Raw genomic sequence first — 16,916 nt, 5'->3', positions numbered from 1 at the left:
GGATCAGCTGGCAATTCATCCTATGCGTTTCCTGCCCCACTGGTCATATCTGTAGATTACCATACTCAGGGTGCCCCCTCTTTTCTAATATATGGATGGAGACTTTGTCCTATGGTGTTCGATTTAAAATAATATTCTTGAATTAAATTACAAATTGAGAAAGTACTCATATGTATGATTCCCGTCATCAACACCAAGTTTATGCAAACCAGAAATGCTGTTTCACTCTTAAAATGATTAAATAATTGTAGTTGACCAGATTGAGGCAGTTTGATTTATAGTGCTTTATTTTAATAATTTAGAATATAACAATTCTGAAGTATTTATATAGTTGACATTGTTATTCGCGTCTTTGTTTTCAGCATTTCCATCTCCTATTAATTTTGAAATCTATAACAACTGATTTTACAAAACATTACACAATTAACTATCTACAAATACATATGTACACACACACACACACACACACCAAAAAGTATTAAAAACTGAAAACATTCAGACTTGGGTGCAGTAACACACAAAGACAAAATTAATATAAATCTAGCAAAAAGAGGTCACATAGTGGCAAGATGTGGAAGGACTGAAAAAAAAAAATGTTAATCGTTTCTCAATATACCTTTTCCAAAAATGACACTTCTGGTAGTAATGTGCATATACGTACTCTAAAATAAAAACAAATAATTTCACATCAGTGTTAAATATACCATCTCTACATCCACACTCATTTGTACCTTAATTCTAGGTAAGCCATCAATAGAACACCTCAAACAGAACAGCAAGCTAGACACAGGAAAACCATTATTTTGCATAAGCACTCACGGAAGAGACAACATGGTTGTAGTAGAGACGACAGCTATGAATGTAACATGTTAAACTTTGTACCGCTGCCTGAAGAACTGTCTTTTTGGGGCCCCAGACGCAGACACAGCATTGCTGAATAAGAGGGATCAGTCAAAATAAAGAATCTCAAAGGGCTTGCACAGTTTTAACATGTTGAAATATAATAAGTACTTATTTGCATGTTTGCAGCCAATGTTCTGGACATACATGTCTGATATAATAGGGTCTTTACTTACAGAGATATTGAACTGTAGAATCACACCTCTTAGTTGGAATTACATGTTGTGGCTGGAGTTTTGTATTGGAAAAGTACTGATGTCATGTTAGAGGAAATCTGTTTCTGCAACAGTCTGAAGAAAGGAAATCCCATGCTAAATAAGCCTTTTTCAGTGGTAAGTGACCAAAACTTTTAGCCTGAATAAAAAGCAGGGGGTCATTACTTTTTATTCTTTATAAAAAATAGACAAACTATAAGAATAATACATCCAGCAAGTAATTTAGGGAATCACAGATTGAGAATTTTATTAAATTCAAGATTAGACACTATATTACATCCTGATGTTAAATATCTGTTGTAATATCTCAGACTTTGTGGTGCCAGCTAGGAAGGGGGCTGGGTTACCCTCTGCGAACATGCATGTCAGAAACAATATATAAGAGCTGTATTTTGTATTTTAACATCTGTACTTCTGGAAGAACATTAGTACCTCCAACTAGTGAGTAATGATCCTTGCAAGGCCCCCTTGAGCAAATAAACATCACTGCTTGAAGATTCTACCTGCTGCCTATTGCCTGCTGTATCCTGTGACCAACAGATAAGAGCTTACACTGTAATCGGTCCCCTGGCTGTCCTGTATTGAACCCAGTGTCTTTGCATCAACGTTCTGCCCGCTACCCAGCAGCCCCGATGCATATTAAGATGTCATGAGTTACCAGTCCACCCACAGCAAAGTGACGCTGCAGAAGCTATACCAGCTACCCCATAAATAAGCAGTTCTAATTACCACAAAGCAGTCTAGCGGTGGCAGCCGAATCCCCCAACTATTGTGCTGTTGGCATTCGCAAGTCAGCAAGTGTCTGGTGGCAAGGTGACACCAGTAGGAGCGGTGATTAACAGTAGATTATTGAAGGTGAGAAAGCAGCCCAGATAAACTGTGTAACATCCCTTCATTCTTATTTCCCCAACAGACTGGGTGGAAAAGTAAGCCCACCCGGTCACACATATGCTGTATTTAACCATTACATGCCTTTTAAACTAGTCATTCAGCAGATCTAAACACAATTTAATCACACCTCGCCCAGCAAATCCAGGCCCATTTGTTTAGGGATTAGGTTGCATCATCAGACCACAAGATAAAGGAGAAAGTTACTACATTCAGGCAAACCAATGTTCTTGCACACAATCTAATGGGATTAGTGGCCAACCTAATAACTTGTTTTGGGTAATAAGATTTGATTAATATTGATCATTTATAATGATAAAAATACACAAAGCAGCAATGTATATTTTTTTATCAGCACCCCACAATCACAGTATAATATATAAAGTGGCCCAGACATATGTCACATGAATTAACTGTTGATAATACGGTGCCATTACGGTTATGGCCTTAAGTAACAATGTAACCGTGTTTATCAGACTGTGGGTCAGATTATACCAGAGATCTCACTATAACACTAGCTATATTCAGGTGGAAAACTGTTAGCTGGTAAAGCAGGCAGAGTTCAGCTGGGTCCTAGACACAGGAACACAATGGTTATGTTAGGCAGGGGAGCTAAAGTGTTTTACTTTAACAATTGTACTAAAATGTGCTAGTGGAAAAAAAAGTAGATTGTAGGGAGCAGTATACACTGCCCCAGAACACACTGAATCGCTGTATGAAGGAAAAAGTGTGTACATTAATAGAAAGAATGCTAATTTATGATTACTAAGTGTAATCATTGTAATCTTTGCTACCAAAGCAAAGGTTACTAGATTACAAGTCTAGTTCTACCTACAGTATATTGCAGTATCCAGTTCCAGAGGACCAGTTCAGTTGGAATTTCTTAATTTCATTGTGAAGCTGCAATGAGGTACAATACCTCACATTTCAGTTAATGGGTAAAGGAGGGAGGTGTTTTACTAGAACTATTAAAATCATTGATTAAGTTAGAGGTGTAAAATATACTTGATGCAATCTTTTTTTTTATTGTCCGTTTTAAAACTCTACCGCTTAGATATATTATTGGTCTTGTTTAATTAGCAATTTCTCCTTTTTCTGTATTTTGTCACTTTTGTTTTATGTATCTGTAATATATGAAAATCACTAAATTTACTTTATTTTAAAAATAATATACTTGGGGCACAGATTAGTAATAGGAACATCCACCTCTCAAACATTACTTTATTAAATAGGACAATACCAGGAACACAGTTTTTGGTACTAATTTAAACTTCTTTAAAGAAGGCGCTCTTGTAACAATGAAAATACAATGCTATACACATGGAAAGTGTATGTTATAATAACAACACACAGTATTTGATATAGATGATTAGACATGGAAGAAAAACGACCAAAAAATATTTATATTATATAATACATAGAAATGCATATCTTACAAAGTCTGTTGACTATAACAGCTGCCAAGCCTCTGATCTCGGCCGTAAAGAGATTAGATTCCTAGTACTGTGTTTTCTCTAACTCTGGAACTAGTATAATTAGTACATGAGAACTAATAATCACAGATGTGATTTTGGAGGCAATGAAATGTTTGTAGTATCTTATTCCTATGCAGAAAAATCTACTGGCTTGTTCATTCCAACTGTATTCGCTATATTTTCCAAATAACTTTGAACCGCTCACGGACGAGAAAATATGTGAATGTATTTATGGAATGCGTGTGGGGTAGGTTGTTAGAAAGGGCTGAGAAAACAGTTTTAAGAAAAAAAAAAAAAAAGAATTCAAACAAACCCAACAATATTTTTGTGTATTATAATGAAACACTTACAGGTTTTCAAGGGAAAAATTACAAACAACATCACATTTCCTGCTACACTTTGGTCCACTGTAGAACTACAACACCAATTTTATCCTCTCACTGGAAATAAAAATTGAAAACAAGATGGTCTTAAATATATTTAAGTCAATGCAAAAGTCTTCTTTGTATGAAAACCTTGTCTCTCTCACATGGAAGATGTGTGGTTCCCACTACACTCCTTGACTACAAACTGTAGTACATACATATATACATTATTATATATTAACATATGATCACTTCTATGTCTGCCACGGTTACAGCTGCACAATTAAAATCTACATTTTGTTTCAGCCTTTCTTAAAAATGGCCCAAGAAAGCAATCCAAGATGGACACACCAAATGGTTAAAGTTGCAGTAACAGTCTTAGTTTTATTGGTTTAAAAGGCCTATACCTTAAATCATTTATTTGACTTGACAAAAAACTAAACCACTTGCACTACCATGTTACCACACAGAATATTTTGTACAAAAAAAGTTAAGTCACACTGGTCCTATATGTTTAAAAAAAGTGTAGTTTCCCCACAAAATATTTGAACCTGATATTTTGGGTACAATGCCCAGGTTATGTCACCATGAACGAGTAAATATTCCTTTAACTACATTGATTAAAGTCTAATTAGTTAATTATTTACATGGGAGAAAATCAAACTGGACTTGGCCTTATTAGAAACAAGGTAAGGCCAGTGCTTAAAAACACAATGCATACTGGGACAAACTTTTGTTCCAGCTTTCCCTTATTAGTCTGCCATTTTGTAACAATTATATTTTCCGAAAGCCAAGCAGTTTAAGTGAAAACAGCAACCACTTTTTCCTTTTCTGTAGTCACGTCAGTTTGGAGTAATTTATTATGGCTAAATATCATGAAAGTGACTACAGAATACAGTGAATACAGAAAAAGGACGTGAAGTAACGCATTTAGTGCTTTGCCCCATACCTGCGAACAAGGACATAGGATTTAATCACACAACTCCAAATTACAAAATTTATGAGTGTAGATAAGTCTAAAAGCAAGTCTGTAACAAATCCCCCCTTTCCAAACTGAAACACAGCTGAGGGGGTTTTCAGGCACAGATGGCTTGTAACCAGTGTCTCCTTTTTCTCCACCCACTATCATGCCTCTTGGAGAATTCCGAAAAAAAAGTGTTTATCTCCCTGTTACAAAAGTACACATGTATTCTTTTCTTTTTCCTTTTCTTTGGGCTCTTTCCTCTTTTTCTCCGTGCTCCCAGGTGGTCGCCCACTTGAGGGACTGGCGCTTGCCTGAAGCTGCTGTCCTGGCTGTAATCAAAGTACAAAAAGAAAAAAAAGATATGATTAAATAGGATCCTTGTTAAACAAACACAAGAAACACACCTATTGTCAAAATGGCGAGTTTTGTGTATCCCATCTTGTTGTATCCCATAAAGTTGCCTTCAACACAGAGATATTTTGTTTAAAAAGATATTGTCAGCTAATGGCAAGCCTTCTTCTACCATAGTGGAGTTATTCTATTACCGTATATGAATAATAACTTCATTTTATATCACTGCAGTAACACAATAAAATCTGATTTTTTTATGTTCATTGGGTTGGTTATATACCATGAACTGGATGTCGAGTTAACTGTACAAGCACTCACTGCATGAAACACGTTATCAAATATTTATGTACTTTTGGACCAATGAAGCTTTCAAACAGCAAAATACATCAATACAGCTTTAAGATCATATGTGGTGTGATTATTATACGTCTCAGGGATTCAATTGGTGATACACATCTTGGGGGTCTGAATATTTATATTCAGCAGTGCGTTAAATAATACCTAAAAGCTTTCACAGAGACAATTGCTTTGTTATGCACCACAGTGTTCTCCCCAGAAAATGTTGCCAGCCTGGTGGCATTAGGCAGCAGCCGGGTGGAGGCAGTTGTAATACTTTACAATAATAATGAAAAATGTTGGAGGTTATTGCCCACACTTGCCAGGACTGGTCAGACTGGTGGTCAGTGGTCTAACACATAGTGCCTGTTCTAATAGGAGAAACAATGGTTGATTCTATTATAATAGGACTCTGCTGGGCTCCAAGAGTCGGGTGGCAAGTAAAAACAGCCGGGTGGAGCACCAGGAAAAAGGTGCTGGGGAGAACACTGCACTAACAGGCCGAACACCAAAAACCTTAGTTTTAGCATTTATTTAACCCAATCCACACCTCCCATATTTATGGAATTTTGCAAATTTGTTTGTGTTTGTGCAGATCAATTAAATGACATAGGGCTGTATGTACCATAATTTCCCAAATTGATCAAGGTGACACCTGGGTAATACATAACCTACCATAAAACAAAAATCACACGGATTGGCACCTCATTTATGAAGAAGGCAATGTTAGATTCCAAAATGTTTAAAATGCAATTCCCATATAGCAAAGGAATTGTAGTCATATGGTACACATAGTATAGTATAGTCATATAGTCCACCACCTTTTTCCAAAAACGTACGTATGATAATAGGTCCAAATTAGATGTATAAATGTACCTTCATTAGTTTTGCATTCAGGACACCTAGGCTAATCTCTAATGTTTGAGTTACACATTTGAACTGGATATAAGTGTGGTTAGCACTTCTGCCTCACAGCACTGGGGTCATGCGTTCGATTCCCGACCATGGCCTTATCTGTGTGGAGTTTGTATGTTCTCCCTGTGTTTGCATGGGTTTCCTCTGGGTGCTCCGGTTTCCTCCCACACTCCAAAAACATACTGGTAGGTTAATTGGCTGCTATCAAAATTGACCCTAGTCTATCCCTGTCTGTCTGTCTATGTCTGTGTGTGAGTGTGTGTCTATATTAGGGAATTTAGACTGTAAGCTCCAATGGGGCAGGGACTGATGTGACTGAGTTCTCTGTACAGCGCTGCGGAATTAGTGGCGCTATATAAATGATGATGATATAAGTATGTTATGTGTGGTATTAAACCTGCAATCCCACATAGAAGTTTATTCCTAGTCTTTAAGTAGCAGGTTTAAGCATGTATCAGGTCATTATCTCCTTTTCAACACCTCTGTGAAGGGCAGACAATAACAGCTACCAAAGTGTCACAGCTCTCGCACATCATTTGTTCACGGGATTGCTGCTTTAAGGTTTATAGGTATTGGTCTCTTGCATGAAAAGAAACTTTTGGGAAGGTTGAAGAGTCCATCCACCCACACATCTACTGAGATTACCATGTTCAACAAATGTAAATGTGTCTGATTACTAGAGAAGCACTCAATAATATGGAAAGTATCATGGAGATACCAATCTACCACCAACATTTCCAGCTATTGCAAAGTCTAACTTTGTGGTAAAAATATTCAAACCAACTACGTTATATTGGGTTCTAATTGCATGGCGCAGTTGTAGAGAACAAAAAAAAAACAAATTGGAAATCTTTATTGTGGACCTGCTGGGAGTATAGTACCATCATGTATCTGGGATTTCTATTGTACGCAGTTTTTTTAAACCCAATTTTTTTTCTAATTCCAACATTTGTATTCCCCTACAGTGGCGTATCAGTAGAGAGTATAGTACTTATTTAAGACAAATATTCCATACCTTGAACATTTGAAATATATATGTAGTCTTGGGTTTGAGAGATGCATGTGAGCCTAAAATTGTATGTTTTATGGTTCACAAGCTCACTGGCATCAGTGTTAATCAACAAACTAAGTAACTTAGGAGCTAAAATATTGCTGCATATTTTATACAATTTCATGGGTATAATGTCTTAGCCCATAGCTTTACCAGTTGGATAAGATTTAAAGGATTCAAATACCTCTTCAATTTTAAGTGAAGCATCTAGCATAGCTCAAGTGTAGAGTGTAATTTAGGAAAGGCGATATTGTTCTTGAATTGTTATAGAAAAAAACAAACAAAAAAAAACCACTTCAGGAGAACAACTCAACTTTTTAGACAGCCTGGTAATTCGCCAATTATAGCGTCATAGGTGATTTTCTAAGCCATTCTCCAAGTGTTTTCGTGGAGGTTACTTCTGACTCCCAATGGTTGTCATATATGCTATAGGTTAGATAAGCGCCTTCTGAGACTCTGAACTTAGAAACTTCATGACTTCAATGGGTTTTGTTTAGCCTTTACCTCCTTGGCTTTGGCGGTCACTTTCTGCCATAGAAGTGTGTGACACTTTGCTACTGCTTACAAAATCTCTGCTTTTGTAGGTTCTGCAGGATTTTCTGACATTGAGGTCTACATTACAGCTATGCCTGAACCCTAATTTGTACAGCAAACCCGGATCCTGCTCCTGTGTGGCGGTAGCAGTCTAATGTCTCAAAGATCCACCATGTGATTCAAAACTTTACTTAAAATAAATTTTATAAAAATCAAAATATAAATAATACTCAGAAAATGAAAGTTGTTTATTAAAATTTTACAGACAAAATGAAAAATCCAACCTTACTTAATATAGTAATACACCTTAAACCACTATATATTTTTTCTCAGAGAAGTGTTTATCCTTCAAATAGCAAAGCATAGTGTTGTGGCAAACTGCCTGGATATATCTCAATTGGCCAAGTTCAGGAGGTTGTAAAGAGGACAACACTGTATGGATCGTATGAGAATTTATATTTGGTCTGTCAAAGATGTTTTATTTTGGATGAAGCCAATTTATTAACATGAAAATATTTACATTGTTTTATCTTATTTTAGTATATCATTTATATTTGATGTGGTGTTATTATGTCAATTGGATCCTTGCATGTGAGCTGTTGAGAGGGATATGAACAGGAATGAAGGAGTTAATTCAAAGAACAGATGTTTCTAATCAGAGATGGTGAACAAAGACTTGCAAGAATTTCTCCACAATCTCCATTGAATCCAGGAGAGAAAAAAGGACCAAAGACCAAGGGCCGGATTTACCACTAGGCAACCAAGGCAATTGCCTAGGGCCCAGCCCATCCCCCAGAGCCGGCAGTGAGACCACCCTTTAAAAATGGGCCGCTACTTATGGGCCAGTGCTATATGCTTGCCCCCCTGGGCTAAAGTCTGCCAGCCAGCCCCTGAATAGAGGTATATGTTATGCTAGAAAACTATAGTGCTATGGATTTTTTCAGGGAGGGGGCCCCAAACCAGTATCTTGCCTAGGGCCCCATGAAGTCTAAATCCGGCTCTGCCAAAGACACGCCCATATATGCCATCTCAGCCAATTGTAATATGACATTTGTGAATCGTAATACAACCTACTTTTGTTACTGATAAAAAAAAACTGTCTGGTCTGTGAACAGGCAGAGATTTCAGAGACTGAAATTGAGAGTGATAATATCACAGCAAAAGCTTTTCTTTTGTAAATAAACAATGATATAATTTTATTGAATAAATTAAATTATTGCTTTAACAGGTCAAGCAGATATTTATACCACCCATCTCAACATAATAAATAGAACATCCATAAATCTTTAAATCTCTTAAAATCAGAATTACAAGCACATGTGGTTATCAGTACAATCAACATGAATAATGATAATCACTGCTAACAACACTTCATGATATCAAGGATTTTTTATATAAACCATCAATCTTGTCGAGAAGTGATGTAGATGTTAATGTGGTGGCCATGGATTACACAGTAGTGGAACATCAAATTCATCCCTGCAGCTCAACAGGAGCCAAATTGCTTTATACAAGAAGTATGGCAAAGTAAAATACAGTTAGAAATTTCAGCAACATAACTGATAATTGACAAAGCAATGTCATCACCACTGAAGGAAAAAGCAACACAAATGAGCTACTGTGTACAAATTATAAGACTTCAATCAACTTTCTAAATTAGAGCTTTATGACACCCACATATCTGAGCTGGGTGAGGGTAGAGGTGCCAGTAAAGTAACTGGCTTTCGGGGCGTGGGTGGCCATGCGTAGTTACATCTTTTCACAGCTCCTGCAGCCATATATTGTTTTAGAGAAAAAGAATTATGATTGTCAGTCCCTAATCCAACTCCCCATCAAGGATTTTGGTGTGGGAGATGTTGAGGAGCTTCATGACCCTTTTCCTCACCTTGGAGTTTTGCCAGACACCAACCCTCGTACTGACTATGCCTCCGTGACTTACCTCACACTCACCTTGAACCTGTTGGGGTAGCCGGTCGTGACTTCATCTGTGGCTGGCGACGGGGCCATCCACCTGTGGCCTCATTATCTTGACTGACAATGATCCCCCGCACATCACATTGACCTGTCTGTACACCAGGACTGCCCAGCCTTGTGGTGTGACCTTCGCAACCATTTCTGTCACGAACCTTCCACATAAGGAGCCAGGCAGCTCTTTGCAAACACAGCCGGATGTCTGCTCCGCACACTAACACGCTCTCTGCATACATGCGCAGATCACATCCGAGGCCCCTGTTACTCATATAAGAGAGACAATAACACTGGGGTTCTGTTTGGCATACCTGGGGGAGCAATAAACTGAACTGTGAACAATCGGCAGCAGCTAATTTTGCCATTTTTCAGGTCACAGTTTTCTTGCCATACAGCATGCCTTTGAGTCTTAACTTGTATCAGTGTCTTTGCAGAACATTCACCTCAGACTAAATGTGAATAGTCTTCAGTGTCACCCTTCACTACTCCTTTCTACCCTGTTACGAATAAGAGCAGGTACCCTCACTTTAACAGGGTGCTGATCTGCACAGAGCACCCTGTACCAGGGTACTCAACTGCATCCACTAGGGGTTATTGAAGGACAACTACCTGCATACATATTGTTCATTTATGGAGACTGTACTTGAGTAGTATACTGTGGGTACAACATTAATTACACCAAAAATCAAAGTGTAATTCCTGACAGCAACACAAAGTGTGCCCATGTAGAACTTTGCGCGTGGTATATAACTACACCTGCACTGTTTCCTCTGATTGTGCCTTCTTCACCAGCTCAATAAACATTTATAATTCTCTCTACATGTCAAAGAGATAATAATACTACCGTCTCAGCCCACCTTGAAATATTACCATTGCAAAGCATCACTTAATCCTCCATAGTCCACCATGCAGAAAAATAGTCCCAGAGGTAGAAGGTGAACGCAACTGTGGAAACTTCAACATATGACGCAACAGGATCTCCTGCCCCAAACATTTGCCCCTCTTCCTCTCCTAAAGCATCACCCGCAGCACAGACAGATATCACTAATGTATTAGCTACTATCCAAGCTAGGATGGTGACCAATCAGAATTCGTTTATGGTTGTTTTTCAAAAACTGTTGGACAATCTGCAAGGAGAAACCACAATACTGCATAAAAAAACCGCATCTATTGAGCACAAAGAAGACTAACAATAAAACGCTGCATCATGAAACTCTAAGACATTGAGTACTGCCATAGAAAGCGGACATTTTTCAAGGACAAAGCTGAATATATTGAGCATAGAGTACGAAGGAACAACCCCAGGGTTCGCAATGTACCTGAGTAGATAGAACACCGGAACTGTCTACATCAATCCCTTGTTCCCGAGTTCTCAGACCATGACATTCAAATTGAGAGGGCACATAGGGCCTTGCACCCTAAACATAAAGATTCTGAAATGCCTAGAGCCGCTGTTCTCAAATTTCTCTCATTTAAAACCCAAGGACAGCATAGTTATTGCATGCAGGAACTCACCCCCTTCATCATCTTCAAAGAATCAAATCTTCCAAGATTTGGCACCTTCCATGAATGAAACGCCAAGAACTTCAGGAGGTGACAAGAATGCTGAAGGATCATGGCTACAGATACAAAGTGGGGTGTCCTTTTTGGCTGATTTTGGAGGTTGGGGGGTAGTTAAATTACTGCGAGACGCTAACGAAAGCAGGGACTTGCTTAGATACTACGACCTGGCTCGTAAAGCACCGGAAGCTGCCTCACAACATTAAATATCGTTCATTGTTCTTTCCATCCCGGCTGTTTGTGGGCGATGGGGGCCATCTTATTGCTGACTGGGATCCGGATGACGGCAGAGACTTATTTTGGAAACACAATGATATTCCCAGATGATATTCCACTACAGTAGAGTCGGACTTACGAACTTACATTGAGACCCCTTTAGTTAGTTACTAGTGGGACTCTACTTGTTGCTTCTCCGGAGCCTCTTGTTTCTATAATTTTCTGCCTGGTTACTGTTTTTGTTAGCTATTATTCCCTATGGAGTATATTTGCTCTGTACTATTTTTGGGACCGTTGGAGGAAACATTTCCGCACAAAATTTATAGCCAAGTCCCTCCCTTCTGCTCTGGATGTCTGAATTAGGGAATGTGGTGGAAGATGTGAAAACCCTGGATATATTCTTTATCCTGTGTACCTGGAGGAATGTCTCGGGCCTCAGTGAACTTTAATTTCTCCTTAAATATAGTGGGTCTGTGTCCGAAATGTTTAGTTTTTAAGCCCATTCTGTTGTTCATCATCTACTCTAAAAATGCTTTATTGATTTACTGTAAAGGACCATGATGTTTTTTGTTGCACTATATTCTATGTTTGCCATGCTTCATTGCCCAGTTCCAACCCTTTAATTTGGGAATTGTGAGAGGGAATGAGACAATAATGAGACAATAAATGTTTTCACATCCCCATATATCTTCAGAAACGACAGGATTATGGGTTGGAGTAAGACTATTCAATTACTTATACAAATGGCTATTCTCCTTAATCCGAGATCTGACCACCCCATGGAATGATCTGGGGGTGGGATTTCTATCTTGAATCCCTAGGAGCATTAGACCAGCCTCTGCTTATGCAATCTTCTTCGTTCACTTCACTCTGGAGATTTGGGATCAATTAAATAAAATGTTTGAGTTGGCTCCATATCCTTCTCCACTTAGGAAACACCCTCCATTTCCTTTGGAGCAAACTGCGGCAGTGGGAGTGGATACATTTCTCCACAAGATGGGAGAATATGCTCCACAAACCTTGGTGGACATGTATGAGAAATATTACCACTTCAATAGCGTTCAATTCTATTAAGTCCAAATAAAAAGCTTCATACAGGTCCAGATACGGTCATCCAAGCTCCATCCCCCAATGCCATTTAAACACCACTGTATTTATAACCCTAGACATCGCGATTTAATGTCACTACTAAATAGCTTTCTTCGGTCTTCTTCTTCCCTACCTGTGAAGTCATTTGAACAGGCATGGGAGCGTGTGCTTGGAATAACGTTTCAAGGGGAAGAAGGGTCGCTCATTTGCCAATGTGTTGCAGAACCCTCTATCAATATGGTTGTACGAGAAAATATGTATAAAATATATGCCAGATGGTACATGGCCCCCATGAGATTACACTCCATCTACTCCGACACGTCTAACCTTTGCTGGGGTAATTGACCAATCATATGTTTGATTCTGGGATGACCTATTGATCCTGATCACTCATGTTATTTATATTCAACTACCTAATGACCGTCTGTCCATATTACTCTGCCAACCAGTTAGATTCATAGCTAAATATTCCGTTAAACTAATCCACCATATCTACAAAGCAGCTAAACTTCAAATACCCAGCGACTGGAAGAAAGCTACAACCTTCCAGAAATGCAATTCTCAACAGAATTTGGCACACTACTTCCATGAAATATATCACAAACCTTCTCCAGTGTGGGGGTCCCTGGTATTTATATAACAGCGACCCAACAGACACCTTCTAACACCTTCATTTTTTTTACTGTCAGTTATCCTATTACTGGGTTTCAATATACGGATATTTCTGTTGCTTTTCTGTGCTCTACCCTAATTGCAGTCACAGCGTTCTTATGATTACTCTCCCTTCCCCTTTCTCTCCCTAATACTTCCCACTCACTTGAGTGCTCTCTTACTGGATATACCTCTTAATGGCTATGTAGCACCCCCTCCCATCTCCTTTAGTCCCTTACCAATACCTACGATCTGATTATTTTTGCTGGCGTAATTGTGGTCATCTGGTGGAACTGGCCAAAAATTATCCCTTTCTGGAGAGGTAACTGATCTTATCCACAAAATAACCAATCTAAAGTTTCCGTTCCATCTCTCTTACTTTCTTTTTCCCCATCTTTCTCCTGACACTCAAACTTATTTTTAAACTCCTGGGCGATATTCTCACGGCTGCTAGATGTTTGCTAGAAAATGGAAACAAACTGAATGTCCCACAATCCCAGAGATAATTCAGAGCGTGTGGCAAAAATATAATCTAGAGCACGACTAGCATCTTAAATGACCGCCCTAACCAATTCCTCTCAACATGGCATCATTGGCAGGACCATTTTGCCTCTTCACACTACATTTCTTAATGTATTACACCACTTGAAAGTTTTGAGAACATGACTTTTTGGCTTGAGTCTCTACTTTCCTTTACTACCCCCTTTTTCCATTCAACCCTATACTAACAAATTCTGCTCTCCATCCCTCCCCTTTTTCCTTTATCTTCTTCCCCCTTCCCTAGTCCTTTCCTTTCCCCCCCACTGGTACAGATTTTGCCTCACGATAATTAATGACTCAATCTAGGCTATTCCCTAAGCTTCACTCCAGACTCATATATGCAAAATATCTGTGCTGTTATTCTAAACTTGTCTGAAATTTATTTAATGTTTTTTTCTAATATTCTGGGATTTAATCCCATGCTATTCTCTGTACCTTCTACTTTTGAAAAGCCTCAATAAAATATATCTCAAAAAAAAGCATACAAAAGAACCCACAAAAACCCAGCAACTTTTATATCACTTGCTCCCAGTACAGGTCTCACTATCTTAGGTCTTCCCATGATACCGATTTCCAGTTGCAGCTGTTCAAAGACTTTCTATAAAGAGGTAGATTTTTTGTTTTAGTTTCAGTTATAGCAGATGTTCTGTATAACTTGCCTTTTATTTTTCAATATATCTATATTTCTAACGGACTTTGTGACCTGTATTACTTTTATTACTTAAAAAAAACCCAAAAAAAACAAAAACACACAACTTGCTGATCTGAAATTGGCAACAATTTTCTACCAGAGAATAGGGCACTACAGGGTAATCTTCAATGGGGCAGGGACTGATGCAAATAATTAAATATTCTCTGGAAGGCTTTGCAGGATTTGGTGGTACTATACAAACAAATAATATTAAGAGGTGCAACAATTCTGCTGCTTACAACATAAAAACACAGCGGAGCACTGGGCTGGTATCCACAGGGCCGCCATCAGGGGAGTACGGGGGATACTGTTGTATCGGGCCCGGGCTCACCAGGGGGCCCGGTACAACAGCTCAGCAAAGACTTTCCTGGGGCCCGCCGCTGGTCTCCGCTATTCTGTCTTCAGCCTGGCTGTCACCGTGACAGCCAGGCACCAGGATCCGATCGCAGGGGTGGAGGAATCATTCCCCCTGCAATCATGTGATCTGTCACAGGCAGAGCACATGATCGCAGGGGGAATGAATCCTTCACCCCTGCGATCGGATCCTGGTGCCTGGCTGTCACGGTGACAGCCAGGCTGAAGACAGAATAGCGGAGACCAGCGGCGGGCCCCAGGTAAGTATGTGTTGCTCATGGGAAGGGGGTAGGAGGGGGGGGTGTTCATGGGGGGTGGGGGCCCGGGTGGCGCGGGGGCCCGTACTGGGCCCGATTTTTTCTGAAGGCGGCCCTGGGTATCCGCACTGCAGATAGAAAAGCAAATGCTACACAATAAACGGGGGTGTCTGCCTTCATCACCATTCACTTTAACTAGACGATATATCACAAATACACCTACAGGAAACTATGTATTTCTAGGCATGTATGATGGACATTGTAATTACACTATTACTGGGACCAATTTATTCTAAATGTAATTACACTATTACTGGGACCAATTTATTCTAAATGAGAATTTCAGAAGGCAGGCATCTATTATTTATGGCGCCAAACATTTACTCTGAACTAAGAATGTTCTCCTGTACCCCCCATCCCCCCAAGCATCCTGGACTACATAAATCATGTCAGAAATCAAACCCATGTCCCGGCAGAGTAATTTTGCATTTTGAGTGGATAAACTATTTAGGGGGCCTCTCCCTAACTCCATTCCCAAAGCATTTTTCTAACACCAGGTCTAGAAAATATCCTTACTTCATTCAGTTACACTTATTTGAGCTTTTGGATAAAATCATTACAATGTGCTTTGAACACTGCTAGTAGGAGATCATTGTTTTTTCAAACAATGAATTGAAGCAAAGTATTTGTTGGCAAAGTACCTGAGGAGCAGCAGAAGCCGCTGCCTGCTCTTGTTCCTGATAATACTGTGAGGCTCTTCTGTCCTCTTCCTCCTGAAGTTTTTTAGCAAGCTCCAAATCACTGATTCCTTCTGGGATCTGCTCCCAGTCAATATCTTGGTTCTGTTGCTCTTGCTGTAGTGAGAGAGCCATCAGATAATCCTAGGAAAGACACAGCTTGTTAATGCTGTTGGCCATAGCAAAAAGGCAAAACCAAAGCTCAGTCTTGGAAAGGACACTGGAGAAACGCTCAGTTTTCAGGCATGCCGAAGATCCAGGATTCTGTTCGGGATTAGTAAAAAGTTTCTATTAAACCAGTCTAAGTACTGAATCCCCTGCAAGTTTAATACACAATACACATCATTAGTACTTAAAAGGGTCCCTCTCCCTAACCATGGGGGCTACATTCTATATAAGGCATACAAACCACTGAGCAGTTTAGGTCAAACAGCAGTGTAATTTCTATAAAAGGCACTGATTGGACACAGCCATGCATCTGCTCCTTCAGTCTGCGTTAGAGACTGATAAAGCACTCTGTGAACCTCCACTTAAGCTTATTGCCAATGTAGAGAGTGGATGCAGTGCAAGTTCTCCTAAATGATTTCGGGCCCTTGGCATTTTACCTCCAACCTGTTTTGAAAGACTAAAATTACAAATAAGAACATTTGGAGAAAAAAAAAAAATGAACATAGTTTCTGTACTTTGAAAACACATTAGCAAAGTTTACAGTATAAAAAAATAAAATGTGTGTTTGGGCAGTCTTAAAATCTACACCTAACACAACCTTGCCAAATAAAAATCAACAAAAAGGTTTATTTTTTCTAAAATATTTCAACGTTCCTGAAACACAAAATATTCACAGGAATGAAATTAAGCC

General features: G+C 39.1%; 1 protein-coding gene across 2 annotated transcripts in view; it reads right to left on the bottom strand.

Moving 5' to 3' along the window:
* Positions 1-269: 269 nt before the first annotated feature.
* Positions 270-16,916, bottom strand: part of MINDY2 (MINDY lysine 48 deubiquitinase 2) — a 90,458-nt gene continuing 73,811 nt past the window's right edge. The window contains exons 8-9 of one of the 2 annotated variants that reach the window (XM_075208067.1): positions 16,022-16,201; positions 270-5,136 (exon numbers count right to left, since the gene is read on the bottom strand). In XM_075208067.1, coding sequence (XP_075064168.1) covers positions 5,014-5,136; positions 16,022-16,201 — 303 coding nt within the window. In that variant the 3' untranslated portion in view covers positions 270-5,013. Of the gene's footprint in view, positions 5,137-14,289; positions 14,617-16,021; positions 16,202-16,916 lie in introns of those variants that run through there. The other variant, XM_075208066.1, reaches the window with a different exon arrangement.

This window comes from Mixophyes fleayi, chromosome 4 (genome assembly GCF_038048845.1).
Source record: "Mixophyes fleayi isolate aMixFle1 chromosome 4, aMixFle1.hap1, whole genome shotgun sequence".
Lineage (NCBI taxonomy): Eukaryota > Metazoa > Chordata > Amphibia > Anura > Limnodynastidae > Mixophyes > Mixophyes fleayi.
Note: the sequence above shows the minus strand (reverse complement) of the source record. Positions and strands in the feature narration are given on the sequence as shown.